At 40.8% G+C, this 22708-nt stretch overlaps 1 protein-coding gene across 1 annotated transcript in view; it reads left to right on the top strand.

The window, feature by feature from the left end:
• Nucleotides 1-20056, top strand: part of emx3 (empty spiracles homeobox 3) — a 28664-nt gene extending 8608 nt beyond the window's left edge. Inside the window, exons 2-3 of the mRNA XM_085994053.1 lie at nucleotides 6469-6653; nucleotides 18254-20056. Coding sequence (XP_085850179.1) covers nucleotides 6469-6653; nucleotides 18254-18421 — 353 coding nt within the window. The 3' untranslated portion in view covers nucleotides 18422-20056. The remainder of the gene's footprint in view (nucleotides 1-6468; nucleotides 6654-18253) is intronic.
• The last annotated feature ends 2652 nt before the right edge of the window (nucleotides 20057-22708 follow it).

Here is a 22708-nt window from a genome sequence, read left to right as displayed (position 1 = left end):
TGTACAGTCAAATTGAGAAGTGGGTATTTTACTCCAGCTCAGACTTGGAGTTAGTGAGCTTACTAAAGGAGAAAATGTCAAAGTATCAACAAGCAATAGCAGAAGTGAAAGATAAACAGGGTGTTTTTTTGTCATACAGCAAAGCTGCATTTGCCATTGGCAGCTGTATTGCGATGGAATAAAATGAAAAAGAGGAGCACAAAGTGTGTAAGAGACATAGGATTCACAGTGAGTACCAGCCTGGGGAGTGAGCCTATCGCATTTAGAGGACCACTACAGAAAGAGGCTCAGGCTCATGGGGGAGCCGACGATTTAGATGGTCCACAAAGACATGAGGAACAATCAGCTATCTGAAATTTTCTACCAGCGAAGGTCACCATTCCCCTCAACAAGCACCCTCAGGAGTCAGCCACTTTGTCTTTTGGACAACTGTTACTTTCTTTACTACACAGTTATCGAATTGTAGACTGCAAGATAAAGTAAAATTGAATTAATTTGATTCAGTTATGCAGTATGGTTTATGTGTGCTTGTCTTTTCTGTATTGTGAACTTCCTCTCGCTGGTTGTGCAAATGTTCTAATTTTAAGTAGTTGAAGGGAAGGGCTGGTGTGTGGGGACATAGCCCATGATGAGATATAATGGATGCAGAAGGCATCCTATCTGTCCGACCTGACCAATCCTGAAACATCTATATCAGTGATGGGGCTCTTCTTTGCTGGAGTTGCTGTGATCCCCATGCTTTCAGAGGTGGTACCTACCATTACTTGTGCAGGACTATATGATGTGGTTGATATGAGTACCAACCAGTCACTTTAAACTACTCCTCACATGCATCTCCTGAAGCGTATCTCTTAATGAAGTTCACCACCATGTCTGAGATAGAATAGTGGACATCTATGACATCTTGATATTTGTTGTCTGAAACCATTCTTCAAAGAAATACATAAATCCAGCCATTACTGTATCTTGGTCTTTGGACACCTAGGCCTCCAAAGCAGCAGTGGGAACATACATGAGAGATGCTTCTGCTGTGCTTATGACCTGTATAACTGAGGTCTCTGCAGATGTCACATGCTCAGTGGCAGTCTGTAGTGCAGCCAATTGTTGTTCCATGTCATCACTCATAGGAAATGGCACAACTGCATGTTGCACTCTCCCACACTATCTAGACCACCTTCCAATGTAGTATGCAAGGAGGTACAGGACTTCTCAATATGGCTGGTGCTGCATCAGTCTGTGTTGGAAGGTGTCTCACTAAAATATGTTTCCCCATACAGCTCAGGAGAGGTGCTCAGCAAGATCAGCCTCTGTTCTAGATCAGCTGACCACTCTTCAGCCACACCACTGCTATCCTTTCCTCACCAATGCTTGTTGACTCATCCTGTGTTTCCTCCTCAGTCATTAGTTATTAGCATTGTGTATATATTTGTGCTGGTGCCTACTTCACATAAGGTCATGATGTATGCTGTTGGGTAGTACTATTCAGGTGTGACTGGAGAGCAACTGGGTTCTTCTTGTTGTGTAAAAACAACAGATGGTACATTATGAGTAAATAAGCATATTTGTCCATTTTGGTACTATTATCATTAAGTATAGTATCTTGAGTTTGTGCATAATCACTGTGTCTGGAGATGTTACTATTAAGCAAATCATAGAATATCCACATAATATGGTACATACTATAAGTTCTGAGCTCTCCTATTTTCACAGACCCATCATTTTCAAAACTCTTCCTCCTGAACAGATGTACAGTATCTTGCTCCTAAGGAATGAACTATTTTGTATCTCGGTGTCCACCACTTGCTCCATGCTGCAACTTCTGTTTTTATGCATGTTTAAACATAAAGGCAGCAAGGAATAGGACAGGGTGATTTAGAGCCATGGAAATGAATAGAAAACAATCAAAGACATTTACGGCAGAATGAGGCCATTTGGTCCATCGTGCCTGTGCAGGCTGAAAAAGAGCTATCCAGCCTAATCCCAATTTCCAGCTCTTGGTCCGTAGCCTTGTAGGTTACTGCACTTCAAGTGCATATCCAAATACTTTTTAAATGCAATGAGGGTTTCTGCCTCTACCACCCTTTCAGGGAGTGAGTTCCAGATCCCTACCACCCTCTGGGTGAAAAAAGTTTGCCTCAACTCCCCTTTAATCCTTCTACCCATTACTTTAAATCTAAGCCCCCTGATTATTGACCTCTCTGCTAGGGGAAATAGATCCTTCCTATCCACTTTATCTAGGCCCTGCATAATTTTATATACCTCAATCAAGTCTCCCCTCAGCCTCCTCTGTTCCAAAGAAAACAGCCCCAGCCTGTTCAATCTTTCCTCATAGCTAAAATTCTCCACTCCTGGCAACGTCCTCGTAAATCTCCTCTGTACCCTCTCTAGTGCTTCTTGTACTATATACTCTCTCCCATCATGACATGTATTGTAATTTTCAAACGCTTGCTATTTTATTTAATTCCTATATCCTTGCTAACATTTCTCTGTGTCAGTGAAGCACTTCCCTTATATAGTACTGTTGCTTTACAGTACTACTCATGCCTTTGTGCTCTTTCTTCAATCTTATAACTTCATTTGAACCTCCCGCAGGAACTCAGTGTCGCTGGCACCACCTTCATTCTTTCACTTACACACTGGCACCCTATTCCCCTGTCATGTTTGGGAGTCATCCCCTCCTCCCACCAAAATATGAGCTCGCATTTCTCCATAACATCGATTACTAGGATTCCAGAACCTGGTTGATAAAATGGGCTGTTCTCAAATTTTCCTGCGTCATTTTCTTCGAAAACTGCATTGCACAACTGCATTAACGAATGGTCATTCTGTTTGAACGGCTTGAAAACTGGTTGAGAAGCTTTAAAGACTCATTATTACAGATGGCCATGGCTATTGACCATTGGCTATTATCGTCACATTGCCATTGGCCAAACGGCAGTTTCAGGAATGATCAGAAACATGCCCTTTCACGATTTCGTTAGCAGGCCACAAATGATTAAGAAATGGTATGTCTCCCATCCAATTCTCAAAAGCAAAGATGTTCCTGAGATGCGTATGAATTCCTGACGTATTTCTATGTAATGAACGGTATTTGGTCCCACGTGCAATTACCAGCAGTTGTTCTTGGCTGCTTAAATAGACAAGGGTGGCTTGGCAAGCAAATCAAAAAACCTAACGCGATAAAAGTTTGCACACGATGCGTGCATATGCTGCACATGCGATTTTATGTACACAGTATCCGAGTCTGTGAGCGGACGTTTGAAAACTAAACTGTGCCGAGCAAAACTCAATTTAAAAAAGCGTAGGACGTTTGTACTGGATGGATACGTATGTAGTTGGATAATGTATATATATGGATTAGTGTATAGATTAATAAATGTATAGATGATAGACCTATCATAGATACAAAGACATAAATACAAAAGGAAAAGGGAGACGAAAACAGACGCAGATACCATGGTGTCCATATCATAAAGTAAATAAATGTTTTTTTAATGTATACATCTGAATTTCGTTTTTCTTCTGCGAAGCTTCGGCCTCTGACTTCCGAAATAACAAAAGGAAATCAGACCCAGGAGCGGCCCAGGTTTACCGAAAAGGGTTTCCCACTCAGAGCCACGCTCTGCTTCTTTTCACTCAACAAAACCTAACAATCGCTCTGCTGGTTTTGTATCAGATTCCGTCACAGAACCTCAGCCTAGCGAAAATCGCCGTTTAACATTTTTTGAAGAACAGTAATAGTTTTAACTAGCTATATAAATTAGTGGGTTGCCGAATTATCCCGCATTGCACAATTTGTGTTCCCAGCGTGTGCTTATTGTGCGGGAGAAAGGATGACAGCTTCCTTCATTGGCAGATATAGTTTCAACACAAGGATAAAGCATTCATCAGAATACAACCATCGCTTCTCACACTTCTTGTTTTTTTGTTGTTGAGTATGGAAAAGGCTGCCGTTTCTGCTAACCATAAACCAAGCCCCAACACCAACCCTCAAATCAAGCCCTAAGCCTAACCCTTAAACCAAACCCTACCCCTGAAAACAAACCCTAACCCTAACTCTTAAATCAAGCCCTACCCCTTAAAACAAACCCAAACCCTGACCCTAACCCTTAAACCAAACCCTAACGCTCAAACCAAGCCTTATACCTAACCCTTAAACCAAACCCTACCCCTTAAAACAAACCCAAACCCTAACCTGAACCCTTAAAACAAACCCAAACCCTAACCTGAACCCTTAAAACAAACCCTAATCCTAACTCTTAAACCAAACCTTAACCCTAACTCTTAAACCAAACCCTAACACCAACCCTTAAACCAAACCCTAACACCAACCCTTAAACCAAACCCTAACACCAACCCTTAAACCAAACCCTAACACCAACCCTTAAACCAAATCCTATCCCTAACTCTTAAACCAAACCCTATCCCTAACCCTTAAACCAAACCCTAACCCTTAAACCAAACCCTAACCCTTAAACCAAACCCTAACCCTTAAACCAAACCCTAACCCTTAAACCAAACCCTAACCCTAACTCTTAAACCAAACCCTATCCCTAACTCTTAAACCAAACCCAATCCCAACTCTTAAACCAAACCCTAACCCTAACTCTTAAACCAAACCCTAATCCTAACTCTTAAACCAAACCCTAATCCTAACTCTTAAACCAAACCCTAATCCTAACTCTTAAACCAAACCCTAACCCTAACTCTTAAACCAAACCCTAATCCTAACCCTTAAACCAAACCTTATCCCTAACTCTTAAACCAAACCCTATCCCTAACTCTTAAACCAAACCCTAACCCTAACTCTTAAACCAAACCCTAACACCAACCCTTAAACCAAACCTTATCCCTAACTCTTAAACCAAACCCTATCCCTAACTCTTAAACCAAACCCTAACCCTAACTCTTAAACCAAACCCTAACTCTAACTCTTAAACCAAACCCTATCCCTAACTCTTAAACCAAACCCTATCCCTAACTCTTAAACCAAACCCTATCCCTAACTCTTAAACCAAACCCTAACCCTAACTCTTAAACCAAACTCTAACACCAACCTTTAAACCAAGCCCTACCCCTTAAAACAAACTCTAACCCTAACTCTTAAACCAAACCCTATCCCTCACTCTTAAACCAAACCCTAACCCTAACTCTTAAACCAACTCTAACACCAACCCTTAAACCAAACTCTAACACCAACCGTTAAACCAAGCCTACCCCTTAAAACAAACCCAAACCCTAACCTGAACCGTTAAACCAAACCCTATCCATTAAACGAAACTCAAACTCTAACCCCAACTGTAAACCCAAAACAACACTATAGTTTCTGCTAACGCTAAATCAAAGCCTAACAAACTCCAAACAAGGCAGCAGTTTCTGTTCATCCTAACTCCAAAACAAGGCTGTCATTTTTTCTAACCTTCACCATAATCTCAATGCAATCCTTTGGTTTCTGATAGCTCTAACCGAGATAACTCAAAACTCAAAAACGGGGACGCAATTTATACTAATCCTAAACCGAACCTTAACCACATTATCTAAACAAAAGATTACGGTTTTAATTAAGTTCAGGCCCAAAATAAGACTACAGTTTCTGCTAATCCTAACTCTGGTAGTGATGTTGTTGATTAAATGGGAACCATGCCAATGCCAGTGTTCTTTTTCTTTTCCTTTTAAGGTGTGAATTTTGTTGGCACATTGCAGTGTAATAGTGTTTAATTACACTGCGCATATATAATATATAACACTTTTATACTCGTACAGCAACGACTCAGATATTAATAGCTGTACAGTTAATATTCATTCTTATTTAATGGTAATTGCTTTGTTGCAAAAATAATGTTGGTTGGACCCGTTTCGTTTCCGTCTCATCCACATACTAGCTAAATACATTGCCACGTAAATAAACTTAATAGTTTAAAGTTCATACTTACACTTTGATATCAGGTATATCGTGCAGATAGTTATATCAGTATTGTCGCTAATATTTCAGTGAAGTGTAATAGTAGACGCATGAAAGTTCGGTACTACGGCCACTTAACACTGTGAAAAAGACTTAACGATGTAATTACAGATATTGTCCTTCCAAAGGTGGTTTGTATCTGGAGAGAGCAGTTTGAACTATACAACACTAGGGCGATGTATTGCTGTTAACAGGTCTGTCATTAATGATGGTTGTGGAGCAATTTGAGGTGATAAATTAAAAGTATCACGCGTATTGGCACAGAAATAAAACATATTGGCTAAAGTGCGATTTTTGCTAGTGTACTGCTACCAATATGTTAAAGTGTAGTAACAGCAGTGTGTGTGTAATTACAATCACTTGTGAGTACAGAACACACAATATACAGTTATTATTCTAGATGATATTTATTAAGCAATACCAAAATAATCATGCTCGAGTAATGGAGTACTAATCGGAAACGAATTCCTACTAACAAATTTGCTCTTGTTATTTTCTGTTTGTAGGTGGTGAGGGGGGAGCGGAGGGTTTGCTCCTTCACGGGCCCTTTACCAGGAAACCTAAGCGGATTCGAACAGCCTTCTCCCCGTCCCAGCTCCTGAGATTAGAGAGAGCCTTCGAGAAAAATCACTATGTGGTGGGAGCCGAGAGAAAACAATTAGCAAACAGCTTGTGTCTTACAGAAACCCAGGTAAGAATATGGAACTAGATAGATAGGCAGAGGGGAGAGAGATACCTGAGAGACATGGGTGGGGGGGGGGGGGGGGCGGTGAAGGTGAGAAGAATGTTTTCATGCAGCGATTTGTTATGATTTAGAATGCATTGTCTGAAAGGGTGGTGCAAGCACATTCAACAGTAACTTTCAAAGGGAAATTGGATACATACTTGAAAAGGAAAAATTTGCAGGGCTATGGGAAAAGAGCGGGGAGTGGGACTAATTGGATAGCTCTGTCAAAGAGGCGACAGGGGCACGAAGGGCCGATTGGCCTCCTTCTGTGATGTTTGATTCTATACAGAGAAAAACACCCCAAGTAGGATTTTTATGTTGTATCTGTGTGAGGTGAGACAGGTGTTGTATGATTGAGTAAAAATTCCGCCATACTTCTCTGTCTTCGCAAATAACAATCCTTCATTCCGTGTGTGCAGACTGCTTACTCTGGACCGCCGTTTAACTCATCAAATAGTCATACATTAAGCAGAATAAAAAATATCCAAACAATTCAAGGAAGCTTTGATTGACCAAGTACCTCACGGGGTTTCTTCTCTGCTAAATCAAGGGAAATTTCCGCAAGTATTCAGAACATTTCTGTTCAGTGAAATGATCAGAAGAAAAGGGAGGAGGAAAATATAGAACTAACCCAATATGCACAGAACCGTCTTTCAGTCCGACGGTAATTTGTCAAAATGCCAGGCAACCAGTTTATTGTTGTACCGGTGCATCGCCTGGGCACCTGGGGTCTTTAAGACTGTTGCATATACCCAGAAAAAAGTGCTAGAGACACTTTTTATTCCCTGTCATAAAGACACCTCCATTTTAAACTAGGGAGAGGAAGGTGTATCGTGTTTAATCGTGGACACTGTGTTGTGGTTACAAGAAAGACAAATGACATGGAGGTGGTAATAAATGGAACATTCTGTCGACATGTACGAGTGTTGCTGTAGCATGGATTTCTTGTGATTATTGTGCCATTCCCATACTCGGTCTGGTGTAAAATGGAAACTATCACATTTTACTAATGTAACAGGTCACATGTTCCAAAATAAGAAGACAGTAACAACAAAAATGAACAAGCAGGAACTATTCACTGCTTATTGTGGACCAAATATTAGAACACGAAACCCGAACGAAATATTATAAAGAGAATTATACAGTTAGATCTAGATCCCAAGAATTGTACAATGCTGACAAAAACAATGTCAGTATTTGTCAGTTGGCTTGGCGTTTGGACAGACTGAATATGAACAAATACATGTGTTAGAATGTACTCCTCAGCCTGTTTAAACAGCGATTCTGCAACAAGGTCTGAATCAAAACTGTAGTGTGATAAAATGATCCAAAAGGAGGATAAGTTACAGAAGGCGCTAATGTGCAAATATATTAGGTACTGTAGTATTTGCGTGAAGCAGTGGAGGGGGAGGACTGGCAATATTCAGTGTGCTGAGTACTGTAAACATGAATAATCAGGAGGTATGTTTGTATCCAGACTATGCGTTAAAATGCTTAGCTCAAATGTTCTCTACAATGGAAGTGGATGGGAAAGTGTTTTTATTGCAATTTAATACAGCAATTGATTTTGCCCTGTAATTCTGCATAATGCAATGTGGTATGACCCATTTGGATTTTGTTTAATCAAAGATGCCGCGGTCCTTTGCGAGATCACGGTTGCCTGTGTTTGGAGTGAGCTATATTGATAATTAATATAATCTGGTGACATTTGGGTTCCCATGTAAAACTTTGGTTGAACGATTGAAATAGGTAATCTTTCTCCTTACGACCTACAATTCTACAGTGATAAATTGGTCGAATCGTATGTAACTTTAGTAGTGCACTTTGGTATTGCAATAAAACTGAAGGATGTAAAGTTTGCAGTCCTATAGGCTGTTTAACACGGCTGTAGTCCCAAGCCAGTTAGTACCACACAAATCAACTTGGGTAAGGAACCTGATCCAGTAGTTGCTTGATTCTGGCTGTAATATTAATAGGGACGTTCCACACACAATGAAGTAACAATAGTCTCAGCGCCAACTACATGGAAACCTTTATATATTAATACAGGTACTTCAGTATTTAGAAAGGCAATATGAACGGGTTATTCATGCTCTGTTTAATTATTCACCCATTATCTTTTGTTGATCAATCGAACAATGCATACACACAGCAAATTACTCCCACCCTCTACAAGTATGTATCACCAACAATAATCAGGTTTAAAGTAATCTAACTGAAGGAGTGTTTAAGTCAGTAGTGCAAATGATCTCATGCATCTTTTAGAGCGTTTCCGTATCCGCTCTGTCCCGAACAAAATGAATACATGACACGCAGGGCTCGTCCGATGAAACACTTCCGAGATAAGTATTCAGCTGCAACTATCAAGGATGCGACGGGTTAGGCGAGAAGACAGTAAAGAAAGGGGACATCCTCCCACGTCTGTCGGTGGTCTATTTAAATTGCCGTCGAGCCCTTTGGTTAAGGTGTGTACACAAGTTCAGCTTTTGACAACAGCTTTCAGAATGAAGGTCCCATGAACTGGCCCAAGCTGAATCTCCAGCCGCCCTGTGAAGGAGGTGTGAGCGGGGTTTAACCGCCCCTTGTCGATGAACAGAACAACAGGAAGAGAAAATAGAATAAAGGGCAAAGTTATAGGCAAATATTGACCAACTCCCAACCTGTTTTACAAAGAAATTAAAATTCATTACAGAATTCCGGTTTGACCACAGTTCCAAGGATGCCTAATTGAAAAAAACCCAAAATGTTGGAAGTGTGCCGATTGAGAGGGCTGTGCTGCATAGAAAGAGTTTAGGAAGAAAATATAAATTAAGTGGAACACGAATTGATTATTTTTGAGGTTCATTTAACGCCATCCAAATGGATATTGTCAGTGTAGAGAGGTTTACGAAAAGCCATTCTCTCACAATGACAAACACATTCATATAGACAACGGCAGAAAGAGAGACACACAGACACATACAGATCTATAGACACAAACACACACATAGACACAGGCACAAAGAGAGACACATAAACAGACACACACACACACACACGCAATCACACTCTCGGCGTAATCTACTTTGACAGTGGATAATTTTAGTTTGTTCTCGGCTGTTTGAATGTTAGGTTACAGAAACTGCTCGATCATTCACCGAATCTTCAAATCGGATTTGAATAATCTAGTTTTGGAGGAGCCTATTGTGCAATGTACAAGTTTAAAAGAAATAACTTTCGTTTTAACATTTACAAAAAAATGAGTGTGCATTGGAAGTAGGTGTGTCGTGAGCAAAGAGTACAAGAATTCAGATGATGAAAGTTGGACAGTGAACCCTCGGTCAGTACTTGATTAAATCATCGTCCATGACTATTCCTTCCCTCCTTTTGCAGACTTTAATTATACCATATTTATTCTGGTTAAACCCATTTGTTCTCACTTGCATTATACGAGGCTGCATCTCAAATCACTTCATATTCATCTTAGGTTGGACTAGAAAAAGGAGAAAATGGTTTTCCGTTAACTTGCATTATGAGGAATTCTAACTCAGCCCAAACCCGTTTCAGTTTAAGGCTAACTCCTGCTTTCCAGTGTTTAGTACGGATCAAACACGCATCTGTCAATCGAGTGTCTTTTGTATCGAGTGTTACAAATCTAGTTATTGGCCCATTAGTACTTTCTTATCATTTATTTTTGTTAATTAGCTATAATAATTTCCTCTGGAATTAGTGCCAGGGAAAATGAATCGTACTGGATTACGAACTGTTCATTTGAATAGGAGGGAGAGAAAATCCGATCTCGCAGGTATTTCACGAACAATTTGCCCAGGTGTAAGGGAAAAAATATATTACCCAAAAATAAAACCACTCCCATCCTGTCACAGATTTTACTTTTGGAATTCAGACACTCTAGAACCACCGTGTCTGCACTAAATATCCGACGTTATTATAATACTATAAGTGAAACAACAGCATATTTAAACATGCATTAATGATAATAAAATTGAACTTTCCCGGTGTCACCTATCCCGTGGCTGGTGTTACAAGATATCTGATGATGGAAAATACTGTGTTCTTGGTGTAAATTTGATTCACTTTCTGCCGTGGTTAGTTACAAAGGTAAAATGTTTGGAGTTTTTAAAAACGAATTAAGCTCCCAATTCTTAATATTGTTCGGGCGTATTAAAACGGCAACGGTTACATGTCTGGTCTGGTCAAGTATTTACTGAACAGATCTCCTAATCCCCTTTAAATGGACTGTTGCCATATGCAGCCGCACTTTGAAACTATTTGAGAAATATAAATATGCAAAAAAACACCCACGGACAGTCTGCCCTGTGGCCAGTATTGTACTGATTCTCTAATCTAGGTTTCTGTCCAAGCGCAGTCAATCATTTTATTTTTGCTAACTTCTCACCGATCAACCGAACAGGGCTAATAGTACAATACTTCAGAAAGAAAATACCTCACCTCGGCTTTCAAACTTTCGGTGTGTGTGTGTGTGTGCGGTATGTGTAAGTAACACCGTATCAAGATGGATGTGAGCTCATTAGTTTTAAAGAATACTACCTTAATGCTGTCTTTCAGCATTAGTTCCATGTCATACTGTTTAGAGCAGTACCTGGGGCCCATATTTTGTCATATATCGTACAGACATATTACACCCGCCGGGTAATATGCCGCAAAGAACTGGGGCATGGAGCTGTAGTTGGATATTAGACCAGGGGAGTTAGGGCCCTAGAAGGGCAACTTTCTTGGGACAAATCGGGGTTTCTTGTCCCTGATGGTTTTATGTTTTAATCTGATTTTCTGGGGCAAGTCATTTTTTTTAAAACAACTGGGATTCCGTCTGGAATATTCAGATGAGATGAACGGATACTATAGGCGTAGATAGAAATGGGGTTGGTGGCTTTCACTGGGTATGAATTTACTCTCACTTTACGCGGTGTGTGTGTGTACCCCAAGGGAATAGAAGAGTCCACTCACCACAGTGTGCCAATAGCCTCAGAGACTGTGCCAAGGGCACCGTCAACCAGCTCACAAGCCGGGGCTCAGCTCACACTACTGACTGCGAACACATTCACACTTCACCTATTCCAGAGATGTGCAATTTCAGACACACACAAACTAAATGACCCGCCGAGGTGGCTTCGATTTGCTTAAGTCTGGGGCTGGGAGGCCGATCAACTTCTAGCAACAACAAAAAGTTGTGCATGAGTGCTGGGGATTCAAAGAGCTCCTCGGTGTAGTGTGTGAAATAAAGATCTATTCGGCAATGAAAGTAAGACGGGGTTGTGGCTAATCCCCTTCACTATTCACTCGATTTAATGGTAATGTGCCCTTCTTCAAATAAAACGCCGGGGTCCCCTACAGTTCAATTCCTTTAGAACACGGGCACTACGGAGGGGGGAAGATCCTGTGAATGAATAGGATAAAGCAGAGTTAAAAGGCACAGAGGTGGGAGAATGTATTTTTGGTTGGGTTTGATGGAAAATTGTCCGAGAAATTCTGTGTGTCATAAAAAGTATTTAATAGGAAAGAAGGGTGAAGGTAGATCGAATAAAGTTGGAGGGTCCTTGTAAAATCGTCTGCTACTGCCCGATTCCCCATTCTCAGTACTCGGTGTTGGTTCGATGTTACCGCTCGCTGCTATTTCAGAGCTGGGCTTCCACCAAGTTCCATGTCCAAATATTACAGTATATTTTCCCACCCAGCTGGCCTCAGCTTTCCCAGAACCACGGGCTGTGAAAGAAAAGAAAATAGTCTGTAGGGAATGAACTCTGTAACCGTGGAATTAAGCGTTAAAACCAGTCAGCTCCCAAAATAATGAATTAAACGTGTCTACATCAATTCGACAGTTGAGTGATTCTGCTAAACTAACGAACAATAAACTTGAACATATACACTCAATCTTTTTGCAACTGGGAAGAAAATATTCTTAAAAGGAGTGCTACAGAAATGTTCCAATGACGAAACACTCTGAACGCCTCTTATGAACGTCTCAAAGCTCTTCACATATAATTAACTCAAAATGTTTCATTTGATTGACGCAAACAAAAATAATAAATGTGTAATCATATATATATTTATTAATGTGTTCAATGTTTATAATTTATATATATAATAAAACAAATCTATACAAGTCGATTCTAAATAATTCAGGCATCACGTCGCTTTTTTGGGTCCCTCTCGTTTAATCTTTATCCGAAGAAAACCGGCCCGTACAGTTATTCCGCGTTACACTTAAGAAACCAGGGAAGGAGCGAAGTGTACTGGGCGCGTCCAGCCGTCCCTCTCACAGACCGTGCGTAGTTTGCAGCGACATCGGCTCCTCCCTGGTTGTTTGAAAGTTTTAATCTCTCCAGGTAAACGACAAGGTAACATTTACAGGATTAATTTGGGTCTGAATTAATTTGGACACGCTGGTTTAAATCGGATGTTCTCTGAAATGAGCGTGATGTCTGAGTGCACTGTGTTCACTCGCTGGCTGATCCACTGTTGGCCAAATTGCCTGAACTCAAATTGTTGAAATCAGATGTAAAGGTCGCTAAATTCAAAGTGGCGCACACGCACACAATTCAAACTAATGTAGCCCCTGTTTTACAGAACACTTCATCCAGATATAGCACATTCATCATCCTGCTACCAGTTAAAACATTGCCCCAGTTATTCCCAATTGGCGTTCTCAGCACAGGCAAGTGCCCGCTCCCTGCTTCCATTGAAGCCGCTTCAAATGATTCCGTACTACACCGCCTTTGAATGGCATTCTGCTGGGAGTTTTCGTTACGGTAAGGAGTTTTGCGTTACTGTACGGATTGGGCGGCACGATGCTCCTTCGGTAGATCGCGTTCGGTAGCAAACCCGATTAAACGACGCCCCCCTCCCCCCCGATCTCAGCGATGCTAACATTATATATAAGCACTGTTCGGTACTGTTTCAGGATTCGGCACAATTTCCTCCACAACTTTTGTCTAATGGAGACCCCGAGCCAATTATCGCACCAACGGGCAGATACAATGCCAAATGCCAGAGTGTTTTATATCCCGTAAACTAAACACAAACGGTGCAGGCAAACTGTCCAGTTAACAAGGAACTTCCAGGGTAAGTCAGATTAACTGGGGGGACATTCGATGCACGGAGACAGAATGCACGTGTTGGATTTTCTGTTTAAGAAAATAAATAAACTGGCCTGTATTCATCTGGTTGTCATGTTGAATAATCCTCGGTGCAGTATTTTCTCTGATTATCATAACTGGGTGTTGATGCCCCGGGTTCTATGTGCAAATGAAGCAGGGAAGATGTCTGTTTGCTATTAATTAAAATGTACTTGCGGGTCTGAGTGAGGTGTTTGTACAGAAGATAAATGGTATTTCTGTTTCAGAAAACTCGAGAGTTTAGCAAGACCCGGTTTATTGTAGTTATGATTAACACTTTCAGTTTCCGAGGGAAGAGGAGGAACCGTACATTTCCTTTGCAGAATTAAAAAAGGCCGAAATCTGGAGATTATATTAGACACAAAGAAGGACTAGTCATTTCTCACGTGATTGAAGTTGAAATGATACTTGGATTATTTTTTGAACGTGGCGTCAGAGCGGAATTTAGAGCGTTAGCAGCAATGAGGCCATTCTCATGAGAAGAAGCAAAGCTCTGAGCGAAGGACGGGAGAGGGGATGGGGGCTGTTCGTTTTTAGCTGCCGTTTACTTAATATTGTGTTGATCATGAAAGTGTCTCAGACTGGTCAACAATGAAGGGATGAGACCTCCCCCCGCCCCACTTATTTAAATTTCCTGATCCGTGTTCATTTTCACATTAGACTGGCCTGGGGAGGAGGGTAATGAATAGATCGTCAACTTTCCAGGGAAAGTTATACCTAAAACCCGCCTTCTGTAAACGGCATGTAAAAATAATCAGATTAACCTCTGTACTAAAGCCAAGGGAGACATTCGTTCTGTATCTTAATCCAGGTTATTTCTTTTAGAAAGGTATTACTGCAGGCACGATGCACTTCTAAATATATATACAGCAGCCATTTCCGCGAGGGGTCTTCCAGTTTACGGCGTTTCTCTGGGGTTTCCGCCGAAGTTACGTTGGGAGCAGTGGATCGATTATTTCCAGCGTACTGGGCATTGAAAAGGGAATTGTGTAAACATTTTTGTACCGAGTGGGATCTGATCTGTGTCGAATATTGTTTACAATGGAAGTGATTATCTGGTCATTATTACATTGGTGTTTGTGGGAGCTTGCTGTGCGCAAATTGGCTGGGGGCTTCGTACATTAGAACAGTGACTACACTTCAAAAAGTACTCATTGGCTGTAAAGCGCTTTGGGACGTCCGGTGGTCGTGAAAGGCGCGCGATATAAATGCAAGTCTTTCTTTTGAATGAGAAACGATTTGAAGTATTTGATTTTCTGTACGAGAAGCAATGAGAACGGACGTGGTACATTGGGATCTTTACAATGATAATAGAAGTGAATGGAAAACGTGTTGGAACATTAGGATTACAGTGTATGTATTTCTATCAGTTCAGGATTGCTGTTACAGTAAACTGCCTAATTTTAGTTTATTCTCTAGTGCTTGACTAAACCCATTAAATTAAATGAGTTATTTAGCTCCATATGTATAAGGAAAACGAACAATACAGGGGCAGTAGCAACGTTGATGTTCCAGAATAGATTGAGGTGTGTAATGCGATTAATCTTAATACTGAGTTAGTGACTGGATATTTGAATAACGTCTAAGATAATGAATGTGCCAACAGAAATATAAGCAGAAATAATTAGAGATTGGTTAGAAAAGGGGTGGTAGTACACGACTGGAGAATGACAAATGCACTGCCCTCGTTTAAAAAGAGTGGGGAGGGCGGGATTTGGGTTGCTATAGACCGGTTAGTTTCACATCAGTACCAGGGAACTTCTAGAATCAATAATCAAGGACAAGGCAGTGGAATAATTAGAGAGCTATAAACTGATTGGTAAGAGTTGAAATGGAACTCATGTCAGAGCAATGTAATAGACATTTTGATAAAGTAACAAAAGATATAGTTAAGGGCAAGAATGTAGATCGATATACTTGGCTTATTAGTAAAGATTTTTATATGGTCGCATAGAAAACCAATTCAGAAAATGAGCACAATGGTATTCGCAGCAGTGTGTTAAAATAAATTGATGGCTATAGGAAACAGGGTGTGCGAATGAGAAGCATTCTGGATGTAGGGGTATGACTCAGGCATAATTGTTTAGACCAATACTTCATCATTTTTATAAACGATTTGGAAAAATATGCCTTAGTAGGTCAATCTGCACCTGTGGAGAAAACAGTCGAGTTGACATTTTGGGTGGAGACACTTCTTCACAATTGGCGAATAAGCATATTGAAAACAATCAGAAAAAGAGAAGATTATATATATATATATTTATATGAAAAACAGAGCATTTCAGAGGGGAATGATGAGTGGAATGATGTAGCACATCATCCTCAGTCAAATAACGGAAAGAAACATTAAAGAAAGAAAGGGTTTATAAATAGCTAAGGGAGGGAGAGGCCTAGGGAAATGAGAGATGGAAAACTAGGGGTCAAGAATGAAATTGAAACAGGGTTGATAATGAGGATATAACTAAGGTTTGAAAGTCAGTGCTTAGTCCAGAGGACTGTAGGGTACCTAAGACAAAGATAAGACATTGTTTTTGAAGTTTGCTACATATAGCATTTATTCCTAACCAACATTGCTAAAAACAGATGATCTGGTGATTTATCTCATTGCTGTGTGTGGGACCTTGCTGTGCACAAATTAGTTCCATATTTTCTATATTACAACAGTGACTACACCTCAAAAGTATTTAATTGACTGTAAAATGCTTTGGGCAGCCCTGAGGTTGCAAAAGGCGCTATATAAATGCAAGTCTATTCCTTTCCTTTCCTTATAGCTCGGGAAACACCTGCAGACAGAATGGAGGTGTTCGACAAAGTAGCCACCAAATCTTCAAAAATATCAGGGCTGGTTAATATGGTGGAAGATAAGGAAAATCAACAGGGGATTCAGACTTTGTGGGGAGTGGAGGATTGGAGAGTTTAATGTTGATAAGTAAAGTCTTGCACTTAGGCAAAGGGGTTGCAGGATTAATGGGAAAATATACTTGACCAAGAAAAGGATCTGAAAGTGATAGTAGATCGATCCATCAATATGCCAAGCCAATGTCTGGCTGCTATCAAAAAAGCAAATGGGATGTTAGGTTGTGTCAGCCGTGGTTCAGTTGGTAGCACCCTCGCCTCTGAAGGTTGTGGGTTCAAGTTGTACTCCAGGTACATGAGTACAAAAATTTAGGCTGACACTCCAGTGCAGTACTGAGGGAGTGTTGGAGGTGCTGTCTTTTGGATGAGACATTAAACCGAGGTCCCGTCTGCTCTCTCAGGTGAACGTAAAATGATACTTCAAAGAATAAAGGTCCTAGCCAATATTTATCCCTCAATCAACATCTGGTCATTATCACATTGCTGTTTGTGGGACCTTGTTGTGCCCAAATTGGCTGCCGTGTTTCCTACATTACAACAGTGACAACACTTTAAGAAGTACTTCATTGGCTGTAAAATGCTTTGGGACGTCCAGTTGTCGTGAAAGGTGCTATAAATGCAAGTGTTTCTTTTTTTCGTTTCTTTCAATTTTTTTATCTTTTAATACTCCTGTGAAGCACCTTGGGACGTTTTACTATGTTAAAGGCGCTATATAAATACAAGTTGTTGTTGTTGTTTTATATAAAAGAAGATAAATTGAGCGTAGCCGAAGGGGAGTAAACCTGTCACTATATAAAGCATTGATCAGGCCACACTTGGAGTATTGTGTGCAGTTCTGGAACCCACGCTGCAGGAAGGATGTAGCCGAACAAGAAAAGGCATACAGAAAAGTCACTTAAATGCTAAGGGAACTAGAGAACAAAACACGAGGAGAGGCTTGAAGAACTGGGACTCTTGCTTGGAGAGAAGACGGGGAGGGGAAGGTGTGATTGAGGTTTTCAAGTTAATAAGACTCAGGTGTGTGGAGAAGGAGTCAGGACTATTGGTATTGGTAGGCGATTGTAGGAGACTTGCGTATAAATTAAGAAAAAGTAGGCCTAGGGTTAAGGAAATATTACTTTACTGAGAGGGCGGCCAGTTTCTGGATTAGTTCACCAAAGATGGTTGTGGGGCAAGTAGCTTAGAGCTCTTCAAAGTAAAATTGGACAAGTACCTTGAAGAGAAGCACATGGTAGGTTACAACCGCCAGGACAGTGGGAAGGTGGGGCTGGAGATTGTGGCTAGGGCTTTCCACTTCTGCCCTCTTCAAACCACGATTTTCCTCCCATTAAAGTGACCGGGTGGAATGTCGTGAGCAGTTGAGATTAGAAACAGGCAAACCAAGTCTGTGAACGTATTTAGGTAAACATAACACACGAGGTTGTACATCCGCACACACAGTGCCGCCCCATAGATATTTTTGAGACGTGGTCTCCATGACACTATTCCTGGGTTATCCAGATTTCGTGTAATATTATTTTACTTGGAATAAAAGAAAATGGAAAGTCTCACACATCTTCCTGTTTCTCTCGCCAGGTAAAAGTGTGGTTTCAGAACAGAAGGACTAAATACAAGCGACAGAAACTGGAAGAAGAGAGCCCCGACACACAGCAAAAACGGAAAGGGACACAGCACGTTAACAGGTGGAGAATGGCCACCAGGCAGACCAGCCCTGAGGACATTGATGTGATTTCAGAAGATTAGAGGCAGTTTGGATGTTTCAAAACAACGATACAAACTTTTCAGTATAATTCGTGCAATGGTCACCCCGAGCAGCCGGACACATGGACTGAGATCATTAAACATACAGATATATATAAATATTATATCTATATATATATCTTCACCACGTTTTATTATACTGGCCCATTGTGGAATTATCGAGTCCACTTCTGATCAAGTCACTGGACACAAGATGGACTAAAAAAACTTCAACCGTGTGATTATACTTTAATTAAAGAGAATGTTTGTTTAAAAAAAAGTTCGACTGCAGCAATTTGAAGACGGATCGTCCTCGCTTGAAATGACCTTGGGATTAGGAGGCCAATCATGGAAAGAGCCCGCCTCGCCGCTCGCTATACTGAGAATTTAATTCTTTTAAGACGGATTTGATTAAAGGTGACTAGTAGCATCCAGTGTGTCCGCAGATAGAGCTACGGGGATGGTGTTTTTCACGTCTTAGGTCGGAGGATTAAAAAAAAATTCAAGTGCTCGCAAGGCCCGGGCAGCTTTGCGCTCTGCCTGAACACACGGGAGTGTGTGTGAGTGAGAAAGGCTTATTTGCAAGTTTCTACGGGTTTTTAAACAGAGAAAAGGACGGTCTGTAGGAGTTTAGCGCCGAGGACCTCGTGTATGTGAATGACACTGTGTGATCCCTGTTCTTGATGTACCTGTTGATGTCTTATCTCGCCCCTCCCCATAGATCTGTTTTATAATGGTCTTCATTGTCGGTCGATTGTAAATATATGTGTGTCACGAATGGCGTGTCTGTACTACAGAATAATAAGGAAATATTTTTTCCACAATAAAATATATTAAAAAAGACCTTGCTTTCTAAAGGCTAGGTATTGCAAACAAGTCTTCTGAATATGCACACAAAGTACAGGGCGGCTTAGGCTGCTGCCGTCAGGTGGGGTTACTCCAGACTCTGTTTAACAGGAGGTCATTCCTCTCCGCGGTTGGGAATGTGCGGGGATTCTGCGACAGGTTTGCGGCGATTGCAATGATCATAAAACTGCCGCGATTTTACTTCCTCCATGAAGTTGCAGAGACACTACTCACACACCACACACACGGACTCACACACACCACACACTCAAACTCACACACACAGACACACACACAGACACACAAGCACACACACAGGCACAGACTCACACTCACACACACTCACAGACACACACACAGACTCACAGACTCGCATACACACAGACACTCAGACACACACAGACTCACACTCACACACACGCAGACTCACACAGACACACCACACACAGACACAGACACACACACAGCACACATACACACACAGGCTCACAGACACACACAGACACACTGAAACACACACAGACTCACTGAAACACAAACAGACACACTCATACAGACTCACAGAAACACACACACACAGACACAAACAGACTCACAGACACACATACACGCGAAATAAATTGGATCATGAAAACAAGAAACCTCGTGGTTGTAGGTTATTTTGGGGAACCTCCAACATTTATAGTGGTCACGTTGCAGCGGATTCAAAATCCGACAGAACGTTATCTTAGAATCAGTAGTCCACTGACAGAAAGGGATGGCAGTTTGGTAAATCGCGAGCTGTGGATTATAATAAATACACACAAAAAAGAACAAAACTAATATTGTAGATGGCCAGATAATTACAGGGACTCACAAAATGTCAAAATTACAAAATGTCCCCCTAAAGTCCCCTATTGCCGCATTGAATTGGTTCTTAAATGATTACAGAGTTTTGGCCTCCAACAACAACAACCTGCATTTATTTAGCGCCTTTAATGTTGTTAAATGTCCTACGGCAGAGTTTAATCAGATAATAATTGACATGGAGCCAAAGAAGGAGACATTAGGACAGGTAACCAATGGCTTGGTCAAAGAGGTAGGATTGAACCAGCGTCTTAAAAGAGAGACACGGAGAGGCAAAGAGGTTTGGGGAGGGAATTCCAGAACTTAGGGCCTAGGCAGCTGAAGGAACGCAGGGTTCTCCGAGGGTGGTAGGGCTGGAGGAGATTACAGAGATAGGGAGTGGAGTGGCCATGGAGGGATTTGTACAGGACCCTATGCAGTAGCCACTTCCATGTGATAAGAAGAACCTTCTGTAACAGTGCTAAATTTGCCTTTTACTAGTTTGAACTTGTGACCTCTTGTTCTTCTCTTGCAATTTAAAGTAACAGTTTAGAATGCTCTTTCCCGTACCATTTACTATCTTATATTATCTCTATATAAGACCACCTCTCAGGTGCAATTTTTGAAGGCTGCAAAGCCCAAGTTTTTCAGTCTTTTCTTATGACCCAGATCTCTAACACTAGGATCAGTCTTGTGGTTCTTCTTTGTACCAACTCCGGGGCTTAAATTTCTCTTTCGATGACCAGAACTTTACAATGTACTCAAAGTAGGGACTGACGAGAGCAGTGTGATGATGACATCCTCTGCCAAGTTTACGATTCTATTGGCTTTGTTGATTGCTGCTTTCAGTGGTAAAATAAAAGAACCCTCCCTCCTACACAGGGGTACACGCACTAATGCACACGACACATTCATACACATAAATATCTACAGAAACATGCAAATAAACACATGCACAAGTAACACAGGGATGCAGCCAGAAGCAATAATATACTGCAGCCAATCCCATACCAAAGTTACTGTAGCTAGTGCAAAGCCAAAGTGGTGTGAGATTGGCATTGGACTACCACTAAGCAAAAGAGTTTTGGATGTGAATGGATACAAAGTGTAACTAACGAGTGAGGTCCTGATCACCCAGAAGCCAGGAGGTGTGAGTTCATTTCCAGAAGGCAGTCTCACACCACACTGGGCTACATGGTAACTGTTTAAACTTAGTATGGAATCTTTTTAATGTTTAGAGACAGTGGACTCTCCCAGATCCACTTTTCATAGCATTAAGAATTAGTTATCCACAGGAGAAAGCGCTGCAAATACATGTGGGCAGAAGCTCTTTGTCACTGAGCTCGGTGCATTCTGCAGCCGGTGGCACTGTTTGTGCCTGCCTGCTGCCTATCACACTACACAAAGACAAATATCTGTAGCCTGGCAGCGCCAACACTAGCTCCTCGAAGTGGTCACACACATTCGATTCAGCCGACTTCACACTTGAATTACACTGCACAGTTTGTGCTGACGGGAAACCGAAAGCACTTTGCAGTGGTGCAAGCTATGTTCTATAAATGGCTTGCAAAGAGTGAGACAGAAACAAACAGATAGGAAAGAGAAGTTTACTTTAGCTATTATGTTATTTTGAGTTTTTTCTTCAGAATATTTCCACTTGCTTATTGCACCTTTTTTACAGTTCCTTTTTTATATTAAAAAATCTATGGCTTTCAGTAGAGAAGAGTGATAACTACAATGTGATACCTGGTTGTGTGACTAACATCCTGACTCGCGAAACAATTAGTGAAAAGTGGTATCACATTGGTAGTTTCAATGTATAAAACTATACACAAATCAAATAATTGTTGAGCAATGTCTTCAATTAACATGTAAACTCTTGTTTTATTCCATACAAATTATTGGCTGAAGGAAGAAAATAATAAACATTTCTCCTTCACACATTTCAGTCTAAGTGCACTGTGATTACTGCTTTCCCCCTACTTTATGGACCTCTCATAAGAAATAATTTGTTTTTTTCTTTTGTGGTTGCTTTATTCCTAATTGTATACCCCCACACCCCAGTTTACTGTCTATCTTATTTTTAATCAGGCTACAATTACTGTTGGCAATATTAATGGAGAACACTTACCACATTCATGTAACATTTCTTTGTCAGCTATTTTAAAGCAGGTGTTCACCTGTTTATTTTAAATGGGTTATTGCCTCTGCTAAAATATTGGACAAAGGAATATCATATGAATACATTAAGCATTCATCCACTAATATTGCAAACAATAATTTCTAGGCTATATTTACTTTTTTTCTCTGCATAAATTTTCATTTCTCTTTCGCTTTTCAGCACATCCTTCTGTACCTACACAAACCTTTCCTTATGTTCTTTTTCAGGTTACATTTCCTAGTGCCTCCTTTGCTTCTTTTTGTACTAGCTTTTAATAATTCTTGTAGTCTGGCTTCTGTGGGGAGCCCAAAAATCTTCTATCTTTGATTGGACTTCAGGGGACCTTACTGAACAACCTGACATCCTCAAAGCCCTGTCTCAAGCGCCTTGGGATGTTTTACTATGTTAAAGGCACTATATAAATGCAAGCTGTTGTTGTCTCATTTTTGTTGGGTAAC

The sequence above is a fragment of the Somniosus microcephalus genome, chromosome 8 (assembly GCF_052327205.1).
Source record: "Somniosus microcephalus isolate GS21.2 chromosome 8, FLI_Smic_1.0, whole genome shotgun sequence".
Taxonomy (NCBI): Eukaryota; Metazoa; Chordata; class Chondrichthyes; order Squaliformes; family Somniosidae; genus Somniosus; species Somniosus microcephalus.
Note: the sequence above shows the minus strand (reverse complement) of the source record. Positions and strands in the feature narration are given on the sequence as shown.